Here is a 17941-nt window from a genome sequence, read left to right as displayed (position 1 = left end):
GCAGCTGCAATGACAGTTTGTGATGCATGGGGAAGCACACATTACCTTTCCATCATTTGGCGCACATGTAGACCTTTGTTCATATCGGCTAACGAGTGATAATATTTTAAACAGCGCCTGAAAATTTCCGCCACGCTCTCTGATTCCATTTGTCCTTCTTTTCTTACGTGGCAGTGTTAACATAAAGCCCAGTATCGTATTTGTAAAATAACTGCTTGGATAACTTCTTGCAATAAACAGAACTTGCGTCTGATATATTGAAACCACTAAGGTGTGCTGTACAGTCAGCAGACACAGGCCCTTTTGATGAGTTATTATAAAGAGCACACATTTTTGTCGCTTTGGTATTTTTATGCCTACTAGATGACAATATTTTCGTTCAATACCTGATTACCAGATTACAAAATAAGTTCATGACAATATCACAATTAACTTATACCTACACGAAAATGACAATGACTTGTAGAATATAGCAAAGCTGATAAATGAGGTCTCACTTCAGCTCTTGGGTGTAGTCGTGAAGAGGCATCCGGAAGATTCCATAGTCTTTCACTCTGGCGTCTAGCAGCTGTGCTAGCTGATTCATGAATGTCTTTCCTCTGTTCCATGGCCGCTCCGTAGTTCCTGAAACAAAAAAGGCGAGTAATGATTTACGTACATTCACATCTCTGATTTTCTAGTCGTGGTGTTATTGCGAAACATAAATAGGATGCAGTAATTTGCTGCCCAACTATTCTTCAATTGCACGCTCTCGGAATTTCAACCGTCGCACTCTACGTGAAACGCAGCGGCACTGATGTAACGACTACCATTGAAGTTTGTTGAGCTTCTCCACAAAGCTCTCGCACTGACTAAACGAGAAGTAGCGGCTCCGATCTCGAAAACTGACATATGACCGGGAGAGTAGTGTGCTGACCATATGCCCCTCCATATCCGCATCCAATGACGCCTGTGGGCTGAGGATAACATTGGTGGTCTGTCGGTATCGTTGAGCCTTCAGGACTGTTCGGGAGGAGTTTAGTTTTATGAATTGTGTTTCCTTCAGATTCAGCCAGCCAATATCAGCCTGGCGTCTGCTTTTCCTACAATTAATTGTGGCTCCCTCCATACAGTTGCTCCTAGGTGTTTTACGTTTGTTACTGTCTTCAGTGAGTTTTCACTAGTAGCGTAATTTCTTAGTCTATTAACTCGCAGTATGTTAAATTTACTTATGTTGAAGGTTCCTGCGCTAATCACCGATTCTGCACAGATCTATCTCCATTTCGCTGCTGTCTTCGCGTGTTAGACATAAGCATCGTCTGCAAAACAGCCTCATCGAGCTTCCGACCTTGTCTGCTAGATCATTCATATATACTGTAAACGGATAACGACTAAGCTGGCAGTTTTATCGCAACCAGAGAATAGCATACACCTAGTGTTTTGTTATTTAGAAGTTCTCTCAGATTGACTATGACAATGATAGACCTCTCTTAATTATGTGTGAAGTAATGTGACGCGAAAACTATTTCTTCCACTTGTCCAAAGTACTAGCTCATCGCATTATGAGGTAGCACATGGTCTCTTTCATGAGCTTTACCTCGAAGAAAACGAATTATTGACAAACAGTCAACACGGATCCGAAAATTTCATTCTTGTAAAACACAACTAGCACTTTATTCTCGCAAAGCAATGAGTTGTATTGACAGCGGATATCTAACTGATTTCTTATAATTTCCAGAAGGAGGCAGTCTGAACAACTCTTTTAAAAAGTTTGTTGATGATGCTCTTTTAAAGTCATGAAATGTTCGAAACCAATTGCAAAATCATTTGTACAAGATATCTGTATGATGCGAAAAGTGGCAACTGACTCTAAATAGTGAAAAGTGTAAAGTCATCCACATGAGTATTAAAGTTCGCTAAATTTCAGTTACACTAGGAACCACACAGATCTAAAAGGCTGTAAATTTTACAAACTTACGGATTACAATATCGAACAACTTCAGTTGGAATGATCACACAGATAATAGTGTAGGGAAAGCAAACAAACAATTGCGATTTAATGACAGAACACGCAGAAAATGCAATAGGTCTGTGCAATACACTGCTTACACCACTCTTGTCCACCCTCTTCTGGAATATTGCTGTGCGGTGTGGGATCCTCATCAGATGGGTCCACGGAGAACATCGAAAAAGTTCAAAGAGGGCAGCTCGTCTTTTATTATCACGAAACAGGGAAGAGAGTGCTATGGACACGATGTGTGAATTGGACTGGCAGTTATAAATCAAAAGAGTTTTTTGTTGGGGCAGGATCGTTCAGTGAAATTTCAATCACCAACTTCCTGCTCCGATTGCGAAAACATTCTGTTGGCGTTGGCGCTTACCTATGTGGGGAGAAATGATCATCACGAAAAAATAATAAAAATCGGAGGTCCCGCCGAAAAATCTTTGAGAGTGGAAGAGAAGGGAAATAACTTAGAGGTAGTTCGACAGACCCTCTGCCAGGCACTTAATTGTGAATTTCAGAGTAATTATGTAGATGTAGATGAACTCATCTCACCTTCTACCTTAGTCTGACATGTGTAGAGACATTCAAGAGACTCTTACATGTAAACTATCGATAAATACAAAGCGTAACGATCGCCTGTCGATAGGTCAGAAAATGATAGGGATATCTTCAGTTTGTTTTATCTTTGCCAAGGGGTTATGGTGCAACAGACTGTAGATGTGCTACGTGTTCATGCTCACCAATTGCAGTAATAGATGAATGGTTAAAATGCACTGCAATGAAATGAATATATCGATGAGTAAGAGGCAAATGCACTGAACACTTGGAGAGAAGTAAGTATTTGTGGCAGAACTGAACTCTAAGATTTTCCGCTTATAGCGAGCAGTGTCTTAACAATTAAATACCTAGCAACAACTCTAGAAATCATTTCTACCAGAGGTTCACCCATAGTATATCCGGGAATACTGTCAAGAGGGAGACACTACTAGAAGATTTTTCAAAGTGTTCTGCAAATTTTACCAAATTTTAATTAACAATTTACCCTCAAAATAACAAATACCTCGGGCATGGGTATGTGTGTTGTTCTTAGCATAAGTTAGTTTAAGAAGTGGGTAAGTGTGGGGACCGATGACCTCAGTGGTTTGGTCCCTTAGGAATTCACACGCATTTGAACATTTGAAAATTAAAATTGTACACAAGCAATTACACAGGTATTAATTGGCCACCATGGTTACAAAAACATATGGTCAAATTGTAAATGTGCAAGCGTGACATCTAAGGTAAGCATTCACTTATAGAGAAACTTGTAATAAAAGTGTAATGCAGATGAAACTATGCTTTTAGCTAGCCAAGGCTAGTTCTTGACAAAATGTATATTTATACTACAGTTAATACAACCCAAAATACGGTGTAATATAGCAGCACGCAGAAAAAAGAAGACTACCTTCTTACAGTATGTTTTAGAAAGCATAAACAGTGCCGCCTGCATTCATCATAATATTCGCAGTTATATAACGACACCGAAGATGGAACAACGAGCGGACGATTATGAAGCATAATACAATATCAGGGCTTCTGTATCAATGGATCAAGATCTCCAACGCACCATTAGAGAAGTTGGGAAGGAAAATGTAGGCACAGAGAACTGCGAAGAAACCTTGGGTAACAGAAGAAAATATTTCAATTGATCGATGAAAGGAGGAAGTACTAAAATGTTCCGGGAGACTCAGGCATACAGAAATACAAGTCGCTGAGGAATGAAATAAATAGGAAGTGCAGGGAAGTCACGACGAAATGGCTGCAGGAGAAATATGAAGACATCGAAAAAGAAATGATTGTCGGAAGGACACTCAGCACGCAGGAAAGTCAAAACAACCTTCAGTGACATCAAAAGTAAAGGTTATAACATTAAGAGTGGAACTGGAATTCCACTGTTAAATGCGGGGGAGAGAGCGGATAGGCGGAAAGAATACATTGAAAGCCTCTATGAGGGGGGAGATTTGTCTGATGTGATAGAAGAAGAAACAGGAGTCGATTTAGAAGAGATAGGGGATCCAGTATTAGAATCCGAATTTAAAAGAGCTTTGGAGGACATCAAAAAAAGGAGAAGGGATAGATAACATTCCATGAGCATTTCTAAAATCGTTGGGGGAAGTGGCACAAAACGACCATTCACGTTAGTGTGTAGAATGTATGAGTCTGGCGACATAACATCTGACTTTCGGAAAAGCGTCATCCACGTAATTCCGAAGACGGCAAGAGCTGAAAAGTGCGAGAATTATCGCACCATCAACTTAACATCTCAAGCATTCAAGTTGCTTACAACAATAATACACATTTGAATGGAAAAGAAAATTGAGGATGCGCTAGATGACGATCAGGGCTTTAGGAAAGGTAAAGGCACGAGAGTGGCAATTATGAAGTTGTGGTTAAACCAAGACACGTTCATAGGATTTGTCGACCTGGAAAAAGCGTTCGACAATGTAAAATGGTGCAAGATGTTCGAAATCTGAAGAAAGTAGGGGTAAGTTAGAGGGAGAGACAGGTCACATACAATATGTGCAAGAGCTAAGAGGGAATAATAAGAGTGGACGACCAAAAACGAAGTGCTCGGATTAAAAAGGATGTGAGACAGGGATGTAGCCTTTCTCCCATACTGTTCAACCTGGGCATCGAAGAAGCTATGATGGAAATAAAGGAAAGGTTCAGGAGTGGAAGTAAAATTCAAGATGAAAGGATAAGAATGATACGATTCGCTGCTGACATTGCTATCCTGAGTGAAAGTGAAGAAGAATTACATTATCTACTGAACGGAATGACCAGTCTAATGATTACAGAGTACGAGCTGAGAGTAAATCGAAGAAACACGAAGGTAATGAGAAGTAGTAGAAATGATAACAGGGAGAAACTTAACGTCTGGATTGATGATCACGAAGTATGTTAAGGGATTCTGCTACCAAGGCTGTAAAACAACCAATGACGGACGGAGCAAGGAGGACATCAAAAGTAGACTAGCAATGGCAAAAAGGGCATTCCTGGCGAAGAGAAGTCTACTAATATCAATTATCGGTCTCAATGTGAGGAAGAAATTTATGAGAATGTACGTCTGGAGTACAGCATTGTATGGTTGTGAAACATGGGCTATGGGAAAACCGGAAGAGAAGGCAATCGAAGCATTTGAGATGTGGCGCTACAAACTAATGTTGAAAATTAGGTGGACTGATAAAGTAAGGAATGAGGAGGTTCTGCGCAGAATCGGAGAGGAAAGGAATATGTGGAAAACTGATAAAAGAAGGGATAGGATGATAGGACATCTATTAAGACATCAGGGAATGACTTCCATGGTATTAGAGGGAGCTGTAGAGGGCAGAAACTGTAGAGGAAGACGGAGATTGGAATACGTCCAGCAAATAATTGAGGACATAGGTTGTAAGTGCTACTGTGAGGTGAAGAGGTTAGCACAGGAGATGAATTCGTGGCGGGCCGCATCAAACCAGTCAGATGACTGATGACAAAAAGAACTTCTATACCTAGAAAGCTTAAAAAAATATAATATTGCCAGAAAGAGTAAAATAACGTGTAACTTGTTTTGGTTATTGTGAAAAGTAGTCACAAAAATCAAAGTCGATGTCAGACAATAACAATAATGATATCTGCGATGTCAGGTACACTATATGACAAAAACTGAATGTGTTGGAGTTCCTGTAATTTTTGACGTACATGAGAGTGTTAACTGTAATGTCCAGACGAAACTATAATCGTCCAGTCATAACTATGGATTCTCTTATTGCTCTGAGAGATATTTTAGTGGAACTACAACATATATAATACTACCTAGGCTACCCAGCTTAGCTCAGGGAGTTGGTAGAAGACCGCGTGATAGCTGAAACGAAAGGATAAACTTTAAATTATAAGATGTAAAAAAATTCATTCAAAGCATATTCTAACTACTTACGATACTTGTTAAAGTTTAAGAAGTAAAATCAAATTATTGGAAATGTATTATAACTATTAACAGTACTTGTTTATAAATAACATTTTTCATTTTGTTATCTGGAGTATACAGGTTCAAATTTTTCGAATTTCCTACTCGAGAGCAAACCACATATAGTTACCGTGAGAGAAGCAGGAGTCTCTGAGGTCGATGCCGCAATATTTTAAAGTTTATCCTTGCCCTTCGTTAATTGAAAAACTGTAGGTAAATTTGATTATAAATTGCAGTCTTTGAAACTGGAATGGCAGTTCGGTAGTGATCAGTGGTATTCTGGGAATATATAGTGTGTGTCCTTTGTGCTTTCCAGTCATAAGTTAAGCTTTGATTATGTTATTTGACAGCTATTTGATGATCATCCTTGTGCATTAAATAGTTTAGATGAGTTGAGTTTTCTTATACGATCAGATATCCAGTTTTACAGTTTTATGTTGAAAGCAGTGTAATGGCATTCCTGGTACTTTCAGAGTGCTTAGAAATTCTATAGAGGTGTTCACACTTTCTCCAACGGTTACCAACGTGTTGATCGATTTGAATATTCTCTCTTTGCCGGGAAATTTTCTTTTGAATACTAAGTTGATATTTTCGACAATATTATTTTTAGTGGCCAAAATTGCCATTTCAAGTGGCCATTCCGGATCGGTATGGTTGTAAACAATGTTTGGTTGAATTTACGTTATCAGCAGTGGCTGTGTTGCAGAAAACCTTGTTGTGTTTAATGAGGCCAATCACCTGGTCAGTAAGATATGCTCAAATCAAATGGCTCTGAGCACTTAGAACTACTTAAAACTAACTAACCTAAGGACATCACACACATCCATGCCCGAGACAGGATTCGAACTTGCGACCGTAGCGGTCGCACGGATCCAGACTGTAGCGCCTAGAACCGCTCGGCCACCAAGGCCGGCAGTAAGATATGTGTCTTCACCTATTTGCAGAAGTTGTTGAGCAAAATGTTTCTTCGTCTTTCGACAGTTCAGCTCTCTTATGTTTTGGTACATCTTCATCTACATCTTTACTCCGCAAGCCACCTGACGGTGTGTGGCGGAGGGTACCTTGAGTACCTCTATCGGTTTTCCCTTCTATTCCAGTCTCGTATCGTGGAAAGAAAGATTGTCGGTATGCCTTCGAGTGGGCTCTAATCTCTCTGATTTTATCCTCATGGTCTCTTCGCGAGACATACGTAGGAGGGAGCAATATACTGCTTGACTCCTCGGTGAAGGTATGTTCTCGAAACTTCAACAAAAGCCCCACCGAGCTACTGAGCGTCTCTCCTGCCGAGTCTTCCACTGGAGTTTATCCATTATCTCCGTAACGCTTTCGCGATTACTATATGATCCTGTAACGAGGCGTGTTGCTCTCCGTTGGATCTTCCCTATCTCTTCTATCAACGCTATCTAGTACGCATCCCACACCAATGACCCGTATCCAAGCAGTGGTTCAACAAGTGTACCGTAACCTACTTCCTTTGTTATCGGACTGCATTTCCTTAGGATTCTTCCAATGAATCTCAGTCTAGCATCTGCTTTACCGACCATTAATTTTATATGGTTGTAACCTCCCCACAGTAAAAATAATATAAATAATATTCACATTTAGTGTAACCTCCCCACAGTATAAGTTCCGTAACCTCCCAACAGTAAAAGCAATATAATTATTTATTTATTTCAGTGTAACCTCGCAAACAGAAAACTTCCGTAACCTACCATAATACAACGTGACTAACTTCTCAATTAAATTGCGATTCACTTATAACCTTTCAATAATTAACTGTGAATTTAAACTGGTAAATTTTGGACTTCAGCAGTGCTGCGTCATGGCCCTGAAAATTCATTATGAATAAATTGAAAAATATTACCTCAATTAGGTCGCCAGATAACGCGTATATATCTGTTCCTATAAGAAATTTTTCTGGCGCAGCTCAGTGCAATGCTGGCCGATAGATTTGTCATGTATAAAAAGAAACAACTGATTTTTCTTTTCAAAAATCGGGATGACAAAGGATTGGAGAAATTAGTAAATTCTTTAAATTGAAATGAATGATTGTCAAAAGTTATTTTCTTATGAGAAAGATTATTATTAAGAGATTTTTTTTAAACGTTTACATGGGACTTGATATAACAATACTACATATGCGCGATGCTGCTTTTACCTTATACTACAACGCTCTGGCTCCGCCACCGCTCCACCATGACCGGCCCAGCCAACACGATACACCAGACTGCTAGCTACTGCTTACTCCTACTGGTACACAGTTCCTACTGCATACAACACTGCTCTTTGGTCTCAGATTCTCTTATAGCTTACATATCGCAGGCAGGGCGTGAGGAATCCACCGAAATTACATCTGCTCGAGTGTGCTAGCAACAAATTCTTTAATCATGGACCTCTTACATAACCCTCCACTGGGGGGGGGGGGGGCAAAAATTTGGCAGCGATGGTGCGTCAATTGGACTTGCCATGAGCAACAAATTTTTCTATAATCTATTTAGTTACTACGTCTACAGTCACAGAGTATATACGTCATTGATAAGTGCAGAACATATTAAGAAATTAAATAGAGTGCACATACGAGTACAGAACATATTAAGAAATGACAAAATGTATACGCAAAAAGTACAGAACATATTAAGAAATGAAATAGTGTATACGCAATGAGTACCAAATATATTAACAAATGACATAAAGTGCACACGCACTGTAGAGGTCTTTAGCATGTTTACAAGATCTGAATACATTAACAAATGAAATAAAGTGACCACACACTGTGTAAGTCTTTAGCATATTTAGGACAACTGATCATATTAACAAGTGAAATGAAGTGCACACGCAATGTATTAGTCTTTAGCATTTTTTTACAAGAATTTAAACATATTGAGAAATGAAGTAAAGTCCACACACACTGTATAAGTCTTTACCATTTTACAAGAATTTAAACATATTGAGAAACGAAATAAAGTGCACTCACACTGCATGAGTCTTTAGCATATTTAGGAGAACTAATCATATTAACAAATGAAATGAAGTGCACACGCACTGTATAAGTCTTCAGCATTTTTTTACAAGAACTGAATACTTTAAGAAATGAAATAAAATGTACACGCACTGTAAAAGTCTTTAGCATATTTGGGAGAACTGATCATATTGAAACTTCCACTTTGAACTATTTATACACGAGACTTCCCCTTAGAACAATTATACACGACTGTGCTTAAACTGACACACAATATTTTGTTAGCGCAACGCAATCTGACTTTTAAAATTCCCTACTAAAGAATGGCCCTGACAAACATTAAACTATACCTTTCACAAATCACTTACCTCACAAAAATCTTCGCTGCTCAAGCTACTGCAATACAGCGAGCGCCACTACTGCCAGCTAAATAAAAGATTCAAACTACTGAAGGCACTAACTACTGATAGGGGTAGTTAGCAAATGAAAGATATTAATAGAGAGCAAACAATGTATTTACCTTAATATCATCACAAGTCTTAATATATATATCAGTTCATGACAAATTACAAATCTCCGCCATCTCTCTCCCCACATTCACCACTGCTGGCGGCTCACCTCCAACTGCGCAACGCTACGCGCTGTTCACAGCCAGCTGCCGCTGCCCAACACTACAATGGCAGACAACAATGCAAACTAGCCACAGACTGCACACAGCACAGCCAGTGATTTTCATATTGAGCGCTACGTAACATTGCCAATAAGAAAACATAAACAGCCTACTTACATAGAGAAAACATAAACAGCCTACTTACATAGAGAAAACATAAACAGCCTACTTACATAGAGAAAACATAAACAGCCTACTTACATAGCCCCCATGCTCCCCACAAAAATTTTTACAAATGGTGTTGGGCACTGGCCAATACAGATTTGACAAAAATTTTTCACAATTACAGTAACAAAGATATAAAATGCACACACTTATTAATATTATGTTGGTCAAAAGATCAAAATTTCTCACAGTCCATAAAGACAGTCCACATTGTTCATCACAGTAAAAATGCAGAGTTTTTCTCAAAGTCCAAGCAGTAAAAGAAAATGCACATAGAAGTAGTGGATTTCCATGCAGTCTTGAAGAAGTAGTGTTGACCTTCCAACGGAAAGACAGTGCTGACTCTCGACATGTAGACAGGTAATGGGCCACAACAGAGCAAACCCACAGCAGAGTCATTCGAAGTTTGGAAGAATATTGGTAGGTAGGTCATCACAGAGCAGACCCACTGGAGTCCTGGTAGAGATTGTGGTATTGGTGGGCCACCAGAGGTGCAGACCCACTGCAGTCCTTGTAGAAATAATGGCGTTGGTAGGTCATCATAGATGCAGACCCACTGTAGTCCTTGTAGAGATAATGGTATTGGTGGGCCACCAGAGGTGCAGACCCACTGTAGTCCTGGTAGAGACGGCCAGCAGCCGTCCGTTGCGACTGTGCAGGTGCACAATCACCATCGAAGATTCTTGCAGAGAATATAGCAAGTCCATAAACCACCGCTTGTGCACTCAGAAAGTTTTTCTTTTAATTGTCCTTAGAACCAGCAATGCTGTTATCCAGTCCCTTGCTGAATTACCAACACACGTGCAAACACTATCAGTCCCTACTTCTCACATATTGTCCATATACTATGACTAACAGAAACGTGTGCAGTGAAATGTAACTTACAAGTTAATAATAAGATGAACTGGTGTCAATTACAATTTTATAACATGAGAATACAATTACAAAGGTACAAAATACATCATTAAAGAACATAACAATACAGATAACATTTGTAGTAAAACAGGCGTTACAAAAGAATAGAAATAGACATATACATCAGTGTTACAGGAATTATGACATGAGTACATACATAAAAGATCAGAATAACTTTCGAAACATCAACTTCACACATGAGCATTAACACAAAACAGAATAAATAATGTCTAAACATCTTTACAAAGTAAATAACACATTATTAATGCCAATTGTATTTGAGGATAACAGTATTCCTCATCATAGTGAACGTAACTTAGTATTAGAAGAGAAAAAATGTTCTATGAAACAGTACACAGAGACAGGAAGAAAACAAATACACATGGATACACAAACATATAGTGGGATAACACAAAAGGGAAAGGACAGGGTTTGTTTTACTGCAGTATTTTGCATTTGCATGGAGATCTCCCTTTGTTCATCATTATTCCCAAAAAGTCCTATCTAAGCCTGCTTTCTGTATTCTGTTCATATTTCTTTCAAAATAATTATTTCTGATTGTACAATACTCATTTGGGCCAAATCGTTTTCATATAACTTCGCAATGCATTCTTTACCTATTCTCCATAGTCAGTTTCTTATGCAGTCCACCCCCTCTTAAGCTAACTTAAATCTACTGAGCTCAGATGCTAAACTAAGGAACGAGGCAGTGCAGCAGCACAAAATAAGTAACACAAACAACAATGGCCAAAAAAATGGAAAATTGCAAAGCAAGCTACAGTAAATCTAAATTACCAAGCAATGCAACATTCCAACTAATATGAGCCAATGTGCAGCAACAATAAAAATAAATGAGTAGTAAAATTGGCTTAGCAGAGTAACACAAAGTCAAATTCAGTAACACTACGCCTGGCAAACAGCAGTAACTTATACCTAAACATGACATAGCTCAAGCAGAAAAAATATTACAGTAAAAACAACAACGCAGATAAGGGAAATGTATATTCACATCTTAATATCTATGTAATTAAAGTGGTGCACCGCAACAACTGATTGTAAAAAGAAATATTACCATGTACTTGAAAAGAAAATTATGTGTTACTGTTACTAGTTCCTTCTTATTGTTCTTTCCTTTCCAAGTGCTCCTTTTTTAAAGAATGTGGATCATAAAATAATTATTTAATAGATCTGTTGACAGAAAGTGTTCACATTAGCAAATGCATTTCATTTTATAAAAGCAATGCTGCAACACAGCTGGAAACCAGATATCAAATGAAATAAGCAACTATGAAAAGCAAAGCATAAAAATATCATTCAATAGTCATGTGACATTTCATAAGTTAGTAGAAACTCTCTCAACTCTCGTAGAAAGAAGCTTGTCATAATCAGGTGTGCAGATGTAAAAATATTTCTCGTCATTTCATTAGGCATTTCAGTAAATATCGTAAATTAAGAGCTAGTGTAATCATATGTTTTCAAGTTCGACCGTGTCGTTTTTGCGATGCTTTCTACAAAGGAATGTCAGAAGCTAGGTTAATGGCGTCCCCTTTTTTTTTTTTTTTACCTGTGCCACTGAAAGGCTAATGGCTTTTTTTTCGGGCGGCTGTCGCCCAGGTGGGTGCCCGCGACGCATTACGTGCAGGTGGTCACTTAACTTTCTTACGGAAATATTTACGACAGCAGTTTCCGCTACAGTGACAGTCTCACATAAAAATATTTCACAGGTCAAGAATTAGCGTTGCAAATCTGTAGAAAGAAAATCCTATAAATATAAGTGTCCAAAAAAATTTTCGCCGGCATTGTGATACAGTCACGCATTTACACACACATTTCATAACTCTTAAAGTACGATTCTCGGTTTCCAACATCCTTTTTCACAAGTCAGCGTCCCTAACCACTATTCATTACTCCTTACCTTATTCGTCGACACTTCTTCGATATTGCATCATAACAGATATCATAATCAAATAACTCATATAGCATCAGCCTATTAATCATAAACATACCTCAGCAGCATAATACACATCGTCGTCGTAAAAATAACATCATAACACCTCAGTCAAATCTCAAAAACGTCGTAGCTTTCTGCAATAATTTCAAAACCTAAAAAAATTCTCTGCTCATGTCAAAAGTGTCATCTGCCTCAAACGTACTTTAAAAATCATGATCTCATACCAAATATATCATTCAAAGCTCTCATAGTATCACAATGGTTCCAAAAAAAAAAAAAAAAAATGAACAGTTTACAAAGTACAGACAAAATACAATTTCATAAGTGTGAAGTTATCCAACTCTGTAATTGCGTAAACATCTGTCACTGATGTAGTAAAAAAAAAATGTTTGTTTATCTGTTAAATAATCAGATAGCTGTTAATTGTGTGTTAGAGAAATATGGTACCGAAGTGTAAAGTTGTATAAGCAAATACCATATTAGCTAGGGTTCCTTGTGGTTGCCACACACATGGTACACAAAGTAAGCGTGTACCCCCCTGAGGATTTATGTAATTATACCCTCAGGTGTTACAGATTACAGCAATGAAATGAAATATATCACGGAAAACTTTCTTTGTAATTCAAAAATCTTTAAAATTAAATGTTTTAAGTATAAAATTGATCACTGAAATGCGTGTCCTGTAGCGCTAAATGTGCATCTTGTTGTAAGATAATCTCTGTGGAAGTGTCGTAGTTATTTTCCTCCGAAAGCTAAGTTCTGCAGAAGCCAATGTACTTACCTCATGATAAAAAAAAGTGAAATGCTTTGCGTATAGATATCGTAGTTATTATGCTTATTGGCGTGATGAAGAAAGTACTGTACAGTGACATATTGTTGTGCTACAGAAAACCCTGTCTCATTGTAGCTATACTACAAAAGTTACTACTAAAACCTGTTTTACTTTCCAGAAGAATTCAGAAAAACTGTGCAAATATAAAACAGATACACCGCAAAAGCAACATTGTAAATTGTCACTCATTAGTAGCGTCGTGATAAAATCGTGTAGCTGTCACATAAACTAACCTCTGTGTCATCTGGTATCTCTCAGAAAGTAATTTAAATCCGGAATGTATTTTCAAGTAAACCAAAATGTTGCATTAAAATCTCATTAGCAGTACTGGTAAATGTTCTAAGTATGTGAGCCTTATAGTCGTTACGTAATCGTGCAACAAACAAGCAAGAATGCACACACACAATAACACTGTGTCGTCTGTCCACAATAACAATGCATTCGTAATTTCTGTTTAAATAATTTCTCTTGGTTCTTGGCTGGATATTGAACTTCAAACATTGTTGCATGGTAACAGTTTCTAAAGCATACTAGTAACGTGAAGTGAAACGTTTTATGGCAAAGACAAAGTTAAAAAGCAGATTATCTTTCAATAAACGGTTTTACATGTGAAATATGGTGTAAACCTTTACTCTTCCTAGTACGCAAAGCTCGAGCTTCAACGGAATTATCATGTCGTATACGTCGGTAAAGAATACTGGAATTTTGCTCAAGGTTAGCGTCAATGTTATTTTTCTCTGAGCCACCTGGCGCACGCGGCTGCCTGCTGTGCGAGTCATTGTCTGTCTCTTTGTTGGCGCGCGTCGTTATTGGGATTAGGAGACCTAACTTCTACAAATTCGCCTTGCCGAGAGGGCCCTGCTCTGTTTGAATCCCGCCAGTTCTGATGCAATTGACGTCTGTCGTTATGATCATATCGTCTGTCGTCATTTCGGTAGAATCCGTAGTTTCTTCCTTGTCGGTCACGTGGTGGAGAATTTCTCCCTGAATCGTAACTCCGCGCTGAACTGTTGCGTCTGAAGTTATTCTGTCTCCCCTGGTAATAATTGTTTTGGTTCCCATATTGTCTGTTTCTGTGGTTATCTCTGTCATATTCATTACTATGGAAATGCGATCTTTCTCTGTAACTATTATTACTCTGCCAGTGGTTGTCATATGGGTGGTGTCTGTTTTGGTCACGATTTGCGTTGTAAGAATAGCCTTGTCGTGTAAAGTTATTACTTCTTTCATCGCGGAATTGCGACGGATGTGACCTGTAATTGCTGTGTTCCTGGTTTCGCGTTCCGCGATTGTCAGTGTCAATTTCTAATTCTTGTAACAGACCCTGAAATGCTTCAATGTCATCTTTGCAACGTCCTGCTAAAATAATATGTCGTAAATGTTCAGGCAATTTGAGTAAGCAAATGCGGATGAGTTCTGCGGGGCTGTATGGGTTTGAAAGATATTGATTCTTATGCAACATGTCTTCAAAATATTTGACAAGACTGGAAAATTCAGATTGTTCAAAGTGTTTCATCATCATGATGCTATGTTTTACACGGTCTTGTGTAGCTTGAGACCAATATGCTGAGAGGAAGGCATGGTAAAACTCTCCTTCACTGTGGCAATCGTGAATTACCGATCGCATTCTTACAGCTGGTTCATTCTCTAAGTAGCCACACATAAATTCTAATCTGTGTTCCAACGACCAGTTGGGAGGAAAACAATGCAAGAATTGATGGAGCCATGCTTGCGGATGAATGTCGTTGCCAGAATTCTTAAATGTTTTGAATTTACGTGTAGTAATGAACAGCTTATAGTCAAAATCATCATGTCGGCGAGTCGCATATCGGTCATTGTTAGGTCGTGTCGGCCGTTCCATCTCAAAATTCGGTGCACATTCCCAATTTCTTTCATTACTTCCGAAATGCCCTGTGTTATTATTTTGCAGCTTTTCCGTGTTTCTAAGTCCCTCTTCCCGTGTTGGAGCGCGAGTGTTCTCTGAAATACGTAATTCTTGTATTACCTGTGTCAGCTGATCTTGTACTTCCCGGATTTCTCTTTGGTGTTGTGTATTAATTCGATTCTGATTTTGTTTGAATTTCCTAATTTGTTCATACTCTTCTGTGTCAGTGAAGGCTACAGGTGTTGTGTCATTCAGATCATCATCTACCTTTGTAGATAAGTTAGTGAACTGATCTGAAAGTTCGGCTACTTTATCCGATAGTGTACTTATTTCCTCAGTGTGTTTTTCTGAACCAAGTTTCAGAGTGTCCATTTGTGTTGAAATCGTATCTACTGTGTCTTTTAAGTTTTCTTGACTTTTTGCAAGTTGCGTAACCGAATCGGTAGATGCAACTGCGTCAATTTTAGCTTGCAAGGTGTTGTGATTTTCATGAACAATAGTTTGCAGTTCTTTTATGGCTGCTTCGTGATTCTGTAATGCATTTTCATGACGCGAAAAAATAGGTTGAAAATGCTCACAAATTTGAGTTTTTACGTCATTACAGACTTTTTGACATTTCGATTCAATGTTATGTAACTCAGCAGTTAAATCCTCACGTGTTTGTTCGAGAGTTTGTTCCAATGAGTCTAACTTTTTGAGATTTTGTTCCACTGTGTCTAACTTTTGAAGCTTTTGCTGTGTCTGTCCCATTTGTTGTATTAATTGTAATAACAATGCATTAGTGTCTGGAATCTGTTCCTCTACTCTTTTCGGCAGTGCATTTGCACCGGCAACATTCACATTTTGACAAGCTGAAAATGTGTCTTGACTTATTTGAGAAAACGGTGAGGATCCAAAACCTGAATCTACAGTATTTGCGAGATCGTGTCGTGTCATTTCGGCTTCCTGAGGCGAGCTATTGCCGACCGGTCGATCGATAATGCTTCCCTCTTCACTAATTGTTTCACTGTCCACGCCATTGTTTGACGCCCGCTCCATTTCCCTGTGCACAGTTACCAAATTACTACTTTGAACATTAGTAAATTCATTACTCGGCGGCGCTGATAAGCTACGCTCGTCATCACTATTATTTCTCAGTTTAGTTTGGAGCCTAGTGTTACGTTTTTCACACGCCATTATTGTCACAGTATTTCACACGACAACACAGAAAAACACAATTTGAAGATCAAAAATAAGAGAACACATTAACATACCACTGAAAATAATATCTAGTTAATTGCAAGCGCAGCTGCGAAATACTTGGTGCAAATCTACATGCATGCCACAACTGTTTTACTATACAACAATGAAAGACTGCAACTACAAAGGAAATTCTCTCTACAATTACGCGCTAGCAATAAACAAAAGCTACACTAAATACACAAACTACAAGAAAAAATCAGAAGATTCCAGTGAGGTATCCTAGGCTAAGGGTCGACATATGAAACTTCCACTTTGAACTATTTATACACGAGACTTCCCCTTAGAACAATTATACACGACTGTGCTTAAACTGACACACAATATTTTGTTAGCGCAACGCAATCTGACTTTTAAAATTCCCTACTAAAGAATGGCCCTGACAAACATTAAACTATACCTTTCACAAATCACTTACCTCACAAAAATCTTCGCTGCTCAAGCTACTGCAATACAGCGAGCGCCACTACTGCCAGCTAAATAAAAGATTCAAACTACTGAAGGCACTAACTACTGATAGGGGTAGTTAGCAAATGAAAGATATTAATAGAGAGCAAACAATGTATTTACCTTAATATCATCACAAGTCTTAATATATATATCAGTTCATGACAAATTACAAATCTCCGCCATCTCTCTCCCCACATTCACCACTGCTGGCGGCTCACCTCCAACTGCGCAACGCTACGCGCTGTTCACAGCCAGCTGCCGCTGCCCAACACTACAATGGCAGACAACAATGCAAACTAGCCACAGACTGCACACAGCACAGCCAGTGATTTTCATATTGAGCGCTACGTAACGTTGCCAATAAGAAAACATAAACAGCCTACTTACATAGAGAAAACATAAACAGCCTACTTACATAGAGAAAACATAAACAGCCTACTTACATAGAGAAAACATAAACAGCCTACTTACAATATTACAAATGAAATAAAGTGCACAAGCACTGTAAAAGTCCTTAGCATATTACAAGAACTGAATACGATAAGAAATGAAATAAAGTGCACACGCACGGTAAAAGTCTTTAGCATATTTAGGTGAACTGGTCATATTAACAAATGAAATGAAGTGCACACGCACTGTATAAGTCTTTAGCATTTTTTTACAAGAACTAGGAAAGGAATGGGAAGGATAGCATCATGTTTGTAGCACAGTAGGTTGCACGTAGCTGCACTGAAAGTCCATATCTTTCTACAGAAGCACAACACCAAGTGAGACAATCTGAAGTTCTCTTCCCTGAAGTATTTATCAGTGTAGCCAGGACACTGAAATGTTGTATTAATATTGTATGCTATCATTTTGGTAGTACATTAGGTACACCAAACAGTAGGACCGTAATAACATCTTCAT

At 38.5% G+C, this 17941-nt stretch overlaps 1 protein-coding gene across 1 annotated transcript in view; it reads right to left on the bottom strand.

Annotated features, from left to right (window-relative positions):
* The window catches only part of LOC124796244, an 85202-nt gene that overhangs the window by 44846 nt on the left and 22415 nt on the right, over positions 1–17941 (bottom strand). The window contains exon 2 of the mRNA XM_047260338.1: positions 498–624. Coding sequence (XP_047116294.1) covers positions 498–624 — 127 coding nt within the window. The remainder of the gene's footprint in view (positions 1–497; positions 625–17941) is intronic.

Source organism: Schistocerca piceifrons, chromosome 4, assembly GCF_021461385.2.
Source record: "Schistocerca piceifrons isolate TAMUIC-IGC-003096 chromosome 4, iqSchPice1.1, whole genome shotgun sequence".
NCBI lineage: Eukaryota > Metazoa > Arthropoda > Insecta > Orthoptera > Acrididae > Schistocerca > Schistocerca piceifrons.
The sequence above is the reverse complement of the archived record's forward strand: the minus strand, read 5'-3'. Positions and strand labels throughout refer to the sequence as shown.